General features: G+C 40.6%; 1 protein-coding gene across 2 annotated transcripts in view; it reads right to left on the reverse strand.

Annotated features, from left to right (window-relative positions):
* Positions 1–3,057: 3,057 nt before the first annotated feature.
* The window catches only part of LOC126531745 (uncharacterized), a 51,240-nt gene continuing 38,597 nt past the window's right edge, over positions 3,058–15,700 (reverse strand). For both annotated transcript variants that reach the window (XM_050179452.3, XM_055071423.2), the window contains 3 exons: positions 14,687–14,780; positions 9,863–9,955; positions 3,058–3,254 (listed from right to left, as the gene is read on the reverse strand). In XM_050179452.3, the coding sequence (XP_050035409.1) occupies positions 3,086–3,254; positions 9,863–9,955; positions 14,687–14,780 (356 nt within the window). In that variant the 3' untranslated portion in view covers positions 3,058–3,085. The remainder of the gene's footprint in view (positions 3,255–9,862; positions 9,956–14,686; positions 14,781–15,700) is intronic.

The following is a 15,700-nucleotide window of genomic DNA, read 5'->3' on the forward strand; positions in this document are numbered from 1 at the left end:
AGCATTGAACTGAACATTCCTTCACTTTTGAGATCACTTCAGCATGATCTAAACTTGCCTATTAATTCGAGCTATGCACAACAGAATTTTGTCACATCTGCTCATTTAAGCAGAGCTTCTGTTATTGGAGAGGCAGGATGGATAAGTTGAACATGAAGGCATCCCTTCATATTTGACAGCTCCTACAGATCTGGGTCTTCCATCATTACAATTTATTTACACACTTTCCATTCGACTTTTTTAGACCAAACAGATAATGCAAGTTTTCCAGCACTAAGTAATGCAGTGGCCACAATCAGAATTTTGTAACATACCAACTGAGAACAGATGTACGAGGCTGCTGAAAGCACCCAAAACTCACTTTCCTGCTTTCACCGATTTAGCAAAGTTGTTATCTGTGGAAATTTTTTAAACCGGAAAGTCAAAAGCACGTGAGGACACTCCTTCTGCACAGTAGAAACAGCACCCTGGCAGCTATTAGGTGTCTCACAACACTGGCATAATGAGCGCCGCCATAGGCATCGTAGGTGTTGCACCTCAATAATGCATGAGATACCGAAGTTTGTAGCTTGAAGAGTACTGTCTGTTTGGCTCGGACCACTGCAAGCACCAGTGTGACATGTACACAGCTGCTCAGCAGGAATGCTATAAGTGTTTTTTTGTGTGCAGTGTACATGCCAGCAGAGGGAAGCAAGACACTGCCCTGGCTCTATTGCAGAGCTTATTGAGCAGAGCATGAGGATGCGCTCACTTCGATAGCCCATTTTTTGCACCCAAACACACTGTGTGTCTCGCGTCTCTAGAGATCTCCTAATCCTCGACGCACATGCATGCGCGTTGACACCGTGAGAGAATAACGACAATTGCGACGGCACGAATGCACTTTGAGCGTCCTCATAATTGCGATCACAATGAAACTCGACAGCGTTTCTGAATTGCATGGAAGACTTAATAAAAGGTATGGATGATGCTCTTCAGGCCACAAGTAGTTGCAAAAAATCACGTTCTGGAAGCACACACCAGAAGCAGTAAGTCGGAAGCAATACTTCATTTCTGTCACACCTATTTTAGTTTACATACCAGTGCAATCAAAAGTGACTGCTCAGCTAGGAACAAGGGACCAATTTGATGGTCATCAATTCCAAATGCTCACAAGTGTATCACTAGCATGTCTTCCTCCCAACGAGACATGCTGAAAACTGCACTAATTGTGCTGCCACTTATAAATATACAGCAAGCTCGTGTGTGTATACAAATGAGGTAGCTCAGTTAAGTCACAAGTCCAGGCAATTCATGTATGGAAAGCTCCAGAGAAGGTGGCCAACCTGAGCCAAAACCATTATTTTTTCGTTTTATTTTCATTCTGGAATGGACTCCAGTTCTAGTTTGCGCAAGAGTAACAGGGAGAGGGGGTTTCGATATTTGGTTCACTTTCAGCTTGATACTGTGGTGCCAACAACTTAATTTGAGAAATGTTTAATAATATACTCACTTAAGCAGGGCTCCCTGATATTATATTTTTGCATACACCATGCCCGCTGGTGCCAACACTATCAGCGAACTTTATGGCCTTTACAAAATTGTTTCAGTGCTAGGCACAATTCTCATCTATTTGCTTATTTCAGATCACTTCAGCTTGATCTAAACTTGCCTATTAATTTAAGCTATGCACAACAGAATTTTGTCACATTTGCTCATTTAAGCAGAGCTTCTGTTATTGGAGGGGCAGAATGGATGAGTTGAAGGCATTCCTTCATATCCAATAGTTCCTATAGATCTGGAATCTTCAATCATTACAATTTATTTACAAACTTTCTATTGCACTTTTTAGAATAAACAGATAATGCAAAATTTCCTGAACTAAATGGTACAGTGGCCACAGTCAGAATTTTTCAACATACCAAATGAGAACAAATGTATGAGGCTGCTGAAAACATCCAAAACACACTTTCTTGCTTTCCCCGATTTAGCAAAGTTATTACCGGCAGAAATGTTTTGGTTTAAACCAGAAGTCAGGAGCTAAATGAAGTTAAAATTTAATCCACACAAATGTAGAGCAATCCTTTTAAGGGGAAGGGCAGCTCAATCACTGTAAACACCAAACGAAAGCTTTAGGTCCTTGCGGCACTCGTGCGATGTTTCCCAAAATTGACAAGAAAAGAAAAAGTAGGAGCATGAAGCTTACAATTTTGTAACTCCCCACCAAACATGGATATTGAAGTTCTCTAAATTGCATTTGTTAGAGCACCTAAAGCATACAAATGTGATACATGCATTTACTGCCTAATAGAATTGTCATAACCTTTATGAAGGTTTTGAAAAAGTTCTACTCACAAATTAGTGGTATATTTTAAAGTGTTTCACAAGACATAAATTTTGTCTGCTTTAGGTGTATTATAAGGTGTAGTTCACAGAATTGTGATATCTTTTTTTTATTCTAGACTACAGAATTGTAGACTTGAAACTTTTTTTTTTCAATTTTGCAATTGTCGAAAGCTTTCGTTAAGAAATGTGATGGTCTATATGAAAAATTTTGTTCCTACAGTCAATATATGTCAATGTTTCTTTTTTAAAATGTAACAAACTTAATCAAATTCGGTGCAGTGGTTGCAAAGAAAACGAATTTCTCTGATTTCATGTATTAGGTAGGGGCTTCCAAGCTAAAGCTTCCTCTTAAGTCTGTAAAGGGCGAGCAGGATGGAAAGAAAAAAAAACTTAGAAAAGCTCACTAACTTGCGATGACATTAATACCCACTGTCATAATGTGCTATGAAGAAAAAATAATAAGCTTGCAAACATCTCAAAATTTACAGCTCAAGGTAATTGTAATAGGAAACATTGGTTGCGCTTTCTAGACAATCACATGTAAGAAGACAGGACAGGTGCCTGTCCTGTCTTCTTACATGTGATTGTCTAGAAAGCGCAACCAATGTTTCCTATTACAATGAACCAACTTGCCCAACAACGCATCCTGCTAAAGGTAATTGTGGTGTCTGGCATCTCTTTTCTCCTTCCCACTGTCAAGTGTGCCCAGTAATACACAAATCAGCAACAAAATCGGAAGCGCAGTGATGGGAGACTTTATTTACACAGGACAGTCATAGATGATGATGCTTTTGTCTTCAGAGACCGAAACCAGGCGATTCCCCATGGGGTTGTACTTGGTGCACCAGACCTGATCTGTGTGCTCGCTGAATGTGTGGACACACTCCTTCGCTGGCAGGTCCCACACTTTCACTGTCCGGTCTGATGAACTGCAAGTCCAGAGGACATAAATTATACTCACAGGGTTAAGCACACTGTGGCACTGCCTGTAGTTAAGCAAGAAACAAGATGAAGGGAAAAAAAGCATGTAGCACAAACACAAACTGGCCTCCTAACAAACCAAGTCCTAGTAACCTAGTAGGAAATAAAACTGAAATGTCAGAAGTAAGGTATGCACATGTAAACTTCACCACTACTGGCATGACTCTCAGCGCCAACAATGCTCCGAGTGTGAACATGGCTATCTCAGCTGTGTTGACCTAAGTGTGAGGATGATAAATGGTCACTGTCTTACAGGGACAATGAACCACTTTTTATCGAAGTCAAGAAATGAATTAGCAGTTAAAATAGACTATTTCAGAAACACTTTGCCACAAAAAGTACTTTAATGCGTTCAGCAGAAGCGTAGTAATTATCAATCGAAAGTCCCCTTCATAGTGCTCCCGCTTCTTCTTCAATGCCTTGCACTGCGAAGGCTACGGCTGAGCTGGGCTTTCCCACTACGCTCTGCCTACTGAACATCACTGTGGCGTGCAGTTCAAATTTGATTTTGGATGTTCACATAGACACCACTATTTCAGATTTTGGCACCTACAACATGCCAAACACGGTTGTCCTAAGCAAGCGGACTCGTCGTGGCACCCCGCGGCAGCCGTGGTATCTACGCTACAAAGCAGACTGTGGCTACGTGGAACTGTAGTGTGTATGCACAGCGTTTGCTTTGTGCATGGCAGGGCTTGAGTGCACACTCATGCTCATATGCTCCTGCCTGGCCGTGCTATATGGTGCAGACTGGCTTTGTCCTCCACCATCTTGACCAAAAGACAGTAGCCACATCCAACTTACACATCTTGAAGCGCTGTCAGTACGAAGCGAAGTCTGCCAAGGTGTCTAGCGAAGAGAGAGCGTGTGCTGGCAAGCGTGTGGTGCGGCCTCACCTTAAGTTACGTGTAGTTCAAGGCTAGTTGAACTTTCAAAACTTATCGAAATTAGCGAGGCCTGACAACTATGACACCAATAAGCAGTCTGGCCAAAGTTTAGTGATGATGTGGGAGGCTGCAGCTTAGTGTGAGCAGATGATGGTAAGCTTCTTCCAGAATTACGTAACTGTTATTGAAATTCGAAAGCATATCTTCGCATATCTTTGCCTGTTTATAAAACTGTGTCAATAAATAAACACAGTAACAGTAAGAAGAAGTGCACTGATCCAAACACCCTTCTTGATTGTTGCCAGCTATTGGCCAATAGCAGCCTCATATGGGAATATGCTATATGACAAAATACAGCACCCGAAAAGAGTGAAGGCTTCTGTTGAAAAGAGTGTATCTGACAAAAAGATGACTTCGCCCTCTGCTTGTGAATTCCATGCACCACGCACGACTGCAAAGTTTGGCTGGGATGTTCAGAGCAGCATACAGGGATGGAAGCGGCCAAGGGAGTTTTGGAGCAGCTCTGGGAGCAGCAAATTTGGCACATTGGCGCAGGTTTGACACAGGAATTGTTCATTTTGGTTTTGGAGCAGAAGATACGAGTTTTGGAGCATGACTAGGTAAAGCTCAACATCAGTGAAATGCAGACAAATTAAGAAAAGGTGTGTTTTATTTGACCTTACAAAACACTATTAGGTTATGGCGAATCAGATCTGCGGTAGCCCACAAGGTGGAGGAACGTTCACAAAAGAAAGAAAAAAGTCATACAACTGACAAAGGAAACCCATGTGCGTCCCTCGGAAGCCACTATTAGGCTACATGCCGGACGTGTCAACTAAATGTGGCCAAGAAAAGAAAAATAACCAAGAAATTTATGCAAACGGCACCCACTATGCTAATAGGCTTTTGTTATTGCTAGTCAAGAGTTCTTTTTATTTATTGTGCACAAGCAACTAATATTTAAGTTTGATTACGTAACATTAATTATTTCACTTATTGGATAAGGATATGGATAATTCAAATACTAGGTTGCTTTAAATCCAGTTATCGCTCATGTTTCTACCTCCTCCACAACTTTTTACTTGACATCTCGTTGATTAGGTAAGTGTATAAAGTTAGCTAATTAGACGTATTCGTGCACAATGAACAAGAAAACTGACTGTGGCAACCATGAACAACACACCCATCAACATACAGTGAGCGCCTTTCGCATGATACCCTCAGTTATTTTATTTATTTATTGTTTTCTTAGTGGCATTCAGCTGGCATAGCAGAGTACCAAAGAATAAATGCGAAGTTATTTTGTTGGTCAATAAAGGGAAAAAATGCGTTCACTGGCTTTCCAATCAGCGTTATCGACCGAAATTTTGCAGAAGTTTTATTATTAGGGCTGCCCCATAAGGTCAATGAAAAATGGCGACCAATATTTTGAATGCCAAACAATGGTTTCTTAAGATTTTCGGAATATATCTGCGCAAGTCGCGTCATAGACATCATTGCTGCAAATGCACTTCTGTTGTTTATGTATTATTCAATCCTTTATGACCGCCATACGGCCACTACGGTACACTAAGACCGAAACTTTACATCCCCGGTTTGCGTTTTGCAGCTATAAAAGTCTGATTTTGTATGGTGTGGTGGTGCAGAATATAGAGCACCCGAAGTACAAATCTGAGTGATGAAATTACAGTTGCCATTGGATATTTCTGGTCAAAAGATTGCACGGGCACAGGCAAAATATAACTTAATGTTACATGCATGGTGTTTGCTATTAATTGATGCATATTTACTAATAGGGCATATAAGCGAGTCCTAAAATGTACAATGACAGACCGTACAACTTATTCATTAGCTGAGAGCGTGGCTTTCTTTCCCGACTGTGCCATTAAAAGAGTGCCAGTTCAAATAATCTTTAGCTGGTCCACATATTACGCAAACATGTAAGACTTATATGAAGCATTCGTAATGCATTGTATAGCACAAAGGATTTTTGATTTCCTGCGGCTTAATTTACAATACGCCACCAAACACACCCTCACTCCAAAAATGCCGATGCTGAAATGGATTGCTTTAGTTTGGCTTCTAGTGCTAAATGCCAGCCAACCCATCACTGTGTGATTGCCACTGAACATGAACATCCTGCAAAATATAGCGACTTCACTCAAAGTTAGTGTTTTGGCGCAATTGGCGCAGCACTTCCATCCCTGAGCATATGCTATCAGCAGACTGCATTTTTTCACCAAGCTTGAGGGTTGGTTCAGGGTGCCTTTAAAGGGGGACGTGGGGCTGATGACCTAGGTCAATCTTTTGAACCGATATGCCAATTCAAATCAAATTCGGCTTTGTCTTTTTGTTGTCAGAACATGTAGTAAATTTGATTAAACTAATGCAAACAGAAAGAAAAAGGTTACGTATGTCCCATTGAGCAAATAAGTGTCACCTTAGGAAAACTACCATTTTAAAAGTTATCAAGTTAGATGACATTTTTCTAAATGAATATCTTTTGGATGCCCTATATTACAGGACAGGGGCCAGCACTTGCAATTTTATTATTTCTTCTGTAGAAACAACATCACTTGATTTTTTCTTTTTTTTGAGGTTGTTACTGTGATGCAGAAATCAAGTTTTTTTTTTATAGAAGCAATATAGAAATTAAAGATTCCCATATTCTTGTTCCTGACAAATTATCAGCCAAGAAACAACCTTATAAGCAGCTTTCGCCTTTGCAGTTCCGAAGCAATTGTTTTCCCAGAAGTGCGATTTAGCCCAAAAGTGGAAACAAAAAAATTGATCCAAAGATCTCAAAACATGCGAAAACTAATGCAACAGCTGGGCAAAAAAGCTCATTTTCTTTTTTTCTGTCACACAGATAATGACCAAACTTGGCAATGAGCATCTTTATATGCTTAGAAATCCAAAACAAAGTTAGAAAATCCATATTCCTGATGAAAATTGGGATTTCAGTGCCTCATCCCCTATTAAACAAGAGCATCTACCTGTTCGGGTTTACCAACTTGCTTTTGAAGAACGGAAAGGAACATCATCATAAAGCTAAGTGAGCCCTATGTAAGAAGTAAATTTGGTCCCTAGAATATCACCTCAGCAAACTTACCTATAAGTTCACATAAGAGACTATACACGGGTCCTATAAAACTAAGTGGTGAAAGGAGCAACATGGCAGCAGGGTAGCTCTTTATGTGACATATTCTTGGTTTGTAGCACGAAGGGACACAGATGAAGACTAGAAGACAGGACGCTTGTCCTGTCTTCTTCCAGTCTTCATCTGTGTCCCTTCGCGCTACAAACCAAGAATATGTTACCGTACCAGCTCACCCAACTGTCCTTTATGTGATCAGATACACTGAATTTGTTTGCTCGTTGTTTCAGAAAACAACCCATACTGGACAAGACTAAGCACATAACTTGCTTCTTAGGCAACTGCTGCTGGGGGTGTGTGCATACATCAAATTCATCAACATGACAAAAAAAGTGCAAGCTCAATGACAGAATAAAAAGAAAAGCGCAAGCATATTTGTGGGCACCAATGACCACTGAAGGGCTCAAGGACAGCTTAAGTGCAAGATAAAATGAGCCAAAAATCAATGCAAGTTACTGACTGCACATGCTAGGATGATATACAAAGTAACCTCTCAATATAACAAAGTTGATTCCTTCAAGATATTGCTTAATTTGAATATTGTTTGCAGTCTCAACCACAGTGCATGTATTTTAGACCAGATTATTTTATATGCAGTGGCACCAGACTCCACTTTGTATGAAGTGCAAAGCAGGAAATTTACACAGGATCGCTCAGTGCAGCATACAAGACATCCCTTTGCCCTTTTTCTTTTATCTGCCTGGAAAAGTAGAGAGGGCTGTGAAGGTCATCCTGCTATGTGGCAGCAGCTCCTTGTAACTAACTGTACCATGTAATGAATATTGACAGATGAAGCAGCTGTTCACAGGTGTCAGCACAATTTTGGTATCGTAACATCACATCTATTGAGTACAGCTTTGTTTCAATGCATCTTTTACGAGCTCCTGCAGTGTTGGCATCCCCTACGCTACTTTGACTCTTTTAGAGCCTCTTTAGTATTATTGAAGCACAGCATATCACGGAATCCACCTCTTGTCTCTAGGAATTCATTACGACATAGATTTATTGTACTAAATGTTATGATTTGCAGACTGCCGCAGACATAAGCAACAGCTCTAGTTGTGCCATCTTGTGACACTCTGTTGAAATAATGTGCACAGAAACATTATTGCAATGGCGGACTATGTGCTTCTTAGCTGCTGGTGTAAATGTGTTGGCAGCAAGACAATCATTAATGCATAGCGACTGTGCTTCAACAGAACATGCCACACAAAAACGTTTCTAACCCATTGTGGTCTTACAAATTGTGACAATATGTTGCTATCAGTACTGATGCTGCCGTCCGTGTCCCCCATCGTTCCGGCATTCAATGTCAATACACATGCAACAGCCTAAAACTCAAACATAAGTGCGTGTTGGATATTCCATGCAGTGTACTACTGTCTGCGGAAAGCCTCCTTATGAAATGAGATTGCACCTTCAGAAGCTAGCCTTTGGTTGCTCTCTTTTTCATTCAGGCATTTTTTTGTTTCTGGCTGCCAAAGCGATCTACTGCCGTTCAGGTATTGAACAATCACTGAACATCAATATACCCTGCAGAAAACCAGACGAGTGCAACCTGACAACAGGAAAAATGCACAAAATACAAAGTCGTATGTTCTACTTGCAAAAGCAGACAGAACTTCCCATCAGTGAATCCTGCCCAGTAACTAAGAGCACCTGAATGAATGAATGAGGTTTTATTATTAATAGACAAGATACAGTACAAGGGAATAATATACAGGAGGAGGTCCCGAGGTCAAAGACCACATAACGACAAAGATCAATTTGAGGTGGCGTTTTGGTCGGTCTGGATGACCTTTCATATATGTTCTCTGTCATTTTGCTTCTCTCCTGGTCAAAGAGCTGACGTGAAAACAAATGAAAAAAAAATTGCTTTTGAATTATAGTACTAACATGGTAGGTGCCAGTGGTAAGAAACTCAAGATATCACACCACAGGCTTTTTTTTTTTTTGCACTTTCCTACCATATGCATGAAAAAATGATTTTTAAGCAACGTAGTGCTATTGTTCAACAAAGCCAGTATTTTGATACGGTATAAAATTATGGTTGTGGGTGTGAAAAACAAGCCATATACAATTTTTTTTTTTTTTTCCAAAATTCTTCAGACTTAGTCCTCACCATCTTTAGCCATTCGGAGTTTCATGCCAGACGAATAGCCAGTAAAGGAGACAACCAGGTGTGAAGGCAACAACGCATTTAGTGCAAACACATAATTTATGCTGTAAACCAGAAGACTGATAATCATTACTTGACTTGCGGTCAGGCTGCAATGATACGTGAATGGAGAAATTCTATTTCCTTTACAGACTACCTCAAGTAAAAGCTGTATTTTGGGAAACAGAATCCAATGAAAATGTGGGGTTTAACATATCAAAGCATCACACAGGTAATGGGGCATACTGTAGTGGGGGCTCCGGATTAACTTCGACCACCTGGGGTTTTTTAACATGCACATAAACCTAAGCACATGAGCATAAAACAGGGCAACATCTAAAGGGCAACAGTTACCTTGAAGCAAAGTGGGTGTTGTCAGAGCAGAAGGCCACGTGCAGCACCCACGAACCATGGCCAGAAAGTGTAGTCACAAGATCAGCATGTTGGCTGCAACAAACGGTCAACAATCAGGTAAGCAAAAGTGTGCACTCTAAATGCAGGGTTACTGCACCCAGAAGACAAAATTCTTCATTGATCTCTCCCTGGAATTTACCATCAAGCACACAACGGTTTTTGTCCTCTCACCTTTTCTCGCTGAATATGCTATCTACAGCTTCTAGTGAATTCTGCATACATGTTATAATAGTGTGTCAGGAATGCATGACCCTTTTGGCTGAACCACTGGCTGTAACAGTTACATACAGTGTATGCTTTGTTTCACTTTAACTATGACATATGGTGCCGCCCCCTTGTTCAGGTGATCTTGTTGCTCTGGCATCATTGCAGATGACACTTCTAATTTATTCTCGATTTGTTCAAGCAAGCAATGCACCTGAACGTGGTGTTCAACACCATGCATCCCAACATGCCACCTCTTTGTGAATTTTCGGTACAAACGACACAATGGTTTAGCTGAACAAGTTATGTATACATGGTGCTTTTACTTGTGTAATAATCGCTGTACTGAGCATTATATATCATGTGACAGTCGAGCTATTCAATCAGGATTGACAGCAGTGAATGTGTCGGGGACTGTTTGTGCACTTCTGAAAGTAAGTGTGGAACCCTACAATATGTATGACGGTAGTATATGGGACCCCTTGTTGGTAGGGCATCTTCTACTTTGTTGTAGCACAGGCAGAACGGTGGGCACAAAAAAGGCACATTAGGCAACATACAGCGCCGTTTGTTGCCTAATGTACCTTCTGTGTGTCTGTCGTTCTGCCCGCACTACAACAACCAAGGAAGTGTACCAATGAGTTATGACAAAATGACTGGCAGTGCATCTAATTATGGGTTTCACTAACGCTTGCTTCAATAACAAGTAACAAGCTACCCACCACACCCTGCATCACTTTATACCTTTGCATAATCTAAGGATAGTACTGTGGTAAACAGGAAACTAGATTAAACTAACAGGAGCAGTACCTTCGAATAATCATTTGTGGCAATACAGTCGACTTCCATTAATTTGACCTAGATGGAAATATCGAAACTGATTTAATTATCCAGCAGGTTGAATTAAACAAGAAGCATAATAAATGCCAAACCACAATGATTATTCATTTACCAGTACTTGTCCAATTCTAACATTCCCCCAAATTGAATGTGTACTATTCACTTTTTATGGACTCAAAGTTGAAAACTAAAGCAGAAATGAAATAAGAGCTCCTAAACGAAGTAGAAATATGTTGCGCACCAGACTGTGTAGAGTAGCAAGCCACCAATGCTCGCAGTCGGAAAAGGATGAAGCCAGCAAACTTTACTTTCACAGAATCAAAATTTATGTACACTTAATGGCCATTGCCATGGCTCTCAGACTGCATTTTTATCACTGTCTATGGACAACATGCCTTCCCCTGTATGGTCCATTGAACATTTAATATTGTGCATTTGTCGAATGACTTCAGAACAATCGTAAACAAGATACTGGCCCACGGTTACACTAACACATGCAATTATTCAGAACAGCAAGAACATGTAGTAACATGACTTGTTGGTGCTATTTTAGCAATCTAAAATAACTTATATTTTGAATGGCTTTTGTAATCAAAGAATGAAAGCGGCATGTGGCCATCATCATACATGAGAACTTGATCTGTTATCATCTTGTGACAGCAATGGCGATGAAGCTTGGATGTTGTAAGTGACGATAATGCAGTTTAGTTGCATATCCGACTGCACTCCACAGGTAATTTTTGAACCAATTTTTTTGCAGGAGAAGGTGCGCATCAGAATTGGGTAAATACTGCAATCATTCATTTTGAGTATCCATTTTCGCTTGAAAATCTTCCTAGTGCAGGCCAAAATAGGCACTTTCAGCGGGAGATGACATGTGTTCAATGCATTCACTGTCCCTTACACTGCCCAGACAGACATTGCCACCATCAGGGTCACCACTTGGGTAAGGCGCATTCGTGTCGACAAGTCAAGTTCGAATCATCTGGCAAGGGCCAAATTCAGGATCAAAATAACGAAAGTTTTACCCCATAGAAATCTATGAGCGCCGGCTGAGACCTTCAGTCAGGATCAAATTAGCTGGAAATTCAAATTGGCCAGAGTCAAATTATCAAAAATGTACTATACTTCTGCGTTTGCAAAACATAACTTCCGGTGTCATTCCTCAATGCAATGGTAGGCATTTGCAGACATTACAATGCCTGTGCTGTCCATCTTGTTGACGTAATTGATAACGCAATGCAAGCGTAATGCTGACAAGAAGTTTGTCCACAAGCAAGTTTTCTTCTCCACGTGCACTTTTGCTCGTTTTGTCAGTCACCATCCACAGAAAACGATATGTGAAAAGTGGTTAAGCAAGAATGGATTCATTGCCATTTAGATGTGTGAATTTGTGGAAAAGCCATGAAATAATCCACATGAGGGGTTTAATGCCTGCATGTGAGTCCATTCCACCTTGTGATCCAGACATGTAACACACCGAAAGAATACATTCTTGCTTGACCTCAATGACAGTGTTGTGTCAGAAGAAATTCATGTACTCATGCTCACATGAAGCACAGCTTTTGACATTAATTCTTTACTTTGTTCAAGTCTTCTCTGTGAAGAAGTCCAAAGTAGGCAACTTTTACTCCCAAGGCAATTTAGAAAGGCAATATTGCCATGCACAGTTATTAATCTCTCCCACGGACTGACCGGCCAACAAATATTCAAAGTTATCGCCCAGCGCAAGACACACCTTTCTGTATCGAACGTTTCTCAAATGTTATCATTGATTCTATCTGTTATTTGTGTTGTTGCCAAGCCTTGTGTAATCAGATTGTGTGCACAGCAAAAATTGTGGTGTACATTCTAGAATTTATGCAAGCATTAGCGATTACACAGGAAGGTTCAACAAGTCATGTTGAAATCTGATCTTTGGATCAGATTTCAACAATGGACGCATGTGCTTTTTGCTATAGTTCTGCTTAGGCATAAATTGTTTTTGTGGGCACAGGTTTACCCAATAAGGAGTTGGTTTTGTGACTTGCCACGGTGCTACAGTCCGCTTCTTCCTCGTCACTCCAATGTGACAATATTGGCAGCGGGCCACAGTCGATACCAACATAGCAAAGTATATAACAAAAACTGGAACAGCTCTCCAATTACTTCAATAAAAGTTGAAACTCTATATAGCGAATATGGATAAAACAACTTATCAGATACTAAAAGTAAATCTCAAATGTTCTTTGCCGATACCATTGTGTAACCACTATATGCTTATAACAAATATCAGATATAACGAAAGTATTTTTGTGAAAGTATGCAAGTTTATTATAGTCAGACTGGACTGCATAGACCCTTTTCACAATGATCACGTGGACGCTGCTATATTTGTTCATGTGGTGGTGTGTCCATGGCTTGCCTCAGCTGCCTCCGTTGCCTCAGTGTTTACAATACATGTGTACGACACCTTGGTGCTTCTCAGCAAACCTCTATTTTGGCAGATATTGTAGATGGTGACTGGGTTGATAAGACAAAGCTTTGGCCACAGCTCCAGAGGTCATGTAAGCACTTTAGAAACCCATTACGCCTCGTCCAAATGGCATGAGCAATGTACACAATGTATGTACTAAAGACAAGGCTAGAAATCTATTCCAAGCTGTCCAGACTTTCTGCTTATGAATTAAATCAGGATCAGTGCATTTCTTTCTTCGTTCTTTATTTGACAAACACTATGAAGCAACGGCTTGTCATGTTTCTGATTCAGTAAAGTTCCTCAGCACGGTTGCTATCTGATTGTTTATTTTCTGCCTAATTGCCCACGAGTGTGCTCAGTTGTGATAGATGTTCTTGCTGCACACGAGGGCTTGGAACATAAATGTTCTGTACTTCTTAATAGCTGGCAGCAAAGATGTATTACCTTTAGCACTTACTTTGTGGACTGTCACGAAATGTTCAACTTCGAACATTCATGTGCTGTCTGTATAGTCGCAATCACTCATGCTTCGGTGCATTGATTCAAGTGTGTGCCCATTAACTTATTCTTGATACATTGGCAACAGAGAGGGTATAAGTTTGCGTGCGAGTTGGGATGGACGAGTGTAGATAACGTTTGAGAAACTCACTACACCAGGAAGCAACGCTACTCCCTTTGTCATTGTGTAACGAGCAGTACTTACTCTTGTAGACGTTCTGGGGCTGAAGCCCTTTCTTTGTTAGCGATACAACGCTGGCGGATGAGTGAATTATTTTATCCATTGAGGAAAGCCATACATCTCAAAGTGCTGGTAACATGGGCAGTTGTAGCAGCGATTCATGAACTTGGCCACACAGATTCATTCCATTCCTTAATATGCCAGTCACTATTTTTGCAACCAACTACTGCACATGTCTTTGCTTTACCGCTCCACATTTTGCAGCATGAATGGTGCACAGTGCGTCAGCAAATACCTAGTTGCATTTCCGACAGTTGATCGCACAGTAGCAGGGCAGAAGCGGTAATGATTTCACATTCATGCGCTTTCGCTGAGGCAATGTGTAGCGAGCCACCCAAAGTGTCAATATAACGTCATGTATGCCTGGTACACTTCCATTATGTTCTCGTTGCTGGATTCTGCAAAACTGAGTTCTGTCACAGTGAAGAACAGAAGCAGTTCGATCATACACATCGAAAAGAAACAATGATATGGTTTCCATTCAAGTATGTTGCATTAATTACAAGCAATGAGCACCACTTACACATCATATACCTTGATGTGGCAATCATCAGATGCAGTGACTAGCATCTGAGAGTCTGGTGAGAATGTTAATGACCTGATAGGCATGGCATGACCTGAAACCACAAGAAGAGCATAAGAAGCTTTATGACACTCAGTTGACAAACATGTGAACCTCACAGTCAGTTGGCGAAGTGCAGTGCGAAATATCATAATGCACACTCTGTAACATTACAGGCAACATGCCTAAATCAATGCTGCGGAAAGTTGTATGGTGCATGAGATGAGCCTAACAAAAAAAAAAAAAAAAAAAATCAACCTTTGTCATCTCCCAATGCAACCAGCAATAGCCATGCATATGGCTATGGCTGTTTGAATTAGAATGCGTGGCTAGATAATGCACAATTGTTGCTTTAAACACAAGTACAGGTAGTATCTAAAACATGGCTTTCAGGGCATGTTTCAGACTCTGTGAGTGCTTCTGGTGCATGTAGTCAGCAAAAGCATTGCCTTTGAGATTGGTTTCCTTTACTCGATGGGAGCACGGATTTGGACACCACCTATACCTGCTCGAATATTTTATGTTATGTCGTGCTATGCCTGAACACATGATGAGAAAACAAACACAACTGGGTCATTTCCTGGCTCTGGTGTGTGCACTTAAATGGGCCATCTTTTATATGTTCACCGTAGGTTATTGTACATTAAGTGATTGTCTGCTGGTTTCAAGTGGCTGTTACGAACAAAAAAAAAATTGAGTCCCTTAGTTCCCGTTATTCTTTCACTGATTAAGTGATTTGCTTTTCCAGAAGAGTAAGCTTCGGTCAGCCTGCCATCAATATTCCTGCTTGCAAAAAAAAATATACCTTTATTGACGTAATTGTAGCATGAATGATTAACAGCCATAATGTTTGCTGCCTATGCTTTTTACCTTTTTCTTTTCAAATTTGTTCATGGTCAAAAGTAGAACATGGTCAAAAGTAGGAGGTGCTATAGTCAGTGACAAGACAAGAATACAGTAGAGGCTCCTTCCAAA

This window comes from Dermacentor andersoni, chromosome 5, assembly GCF_023375885.2.
Source record: "Dermacentor andersoni chromosome 5, qqDerAnde1_hic_scaffold, whole genome shotgun sequence".
NCBI classification, from domain to species: Eukaryota; Metazoa; Arthropoda; class Arachnida; order Ixodida; family Ixodidae; genus Dermacentor; species Dermacentor andersoni.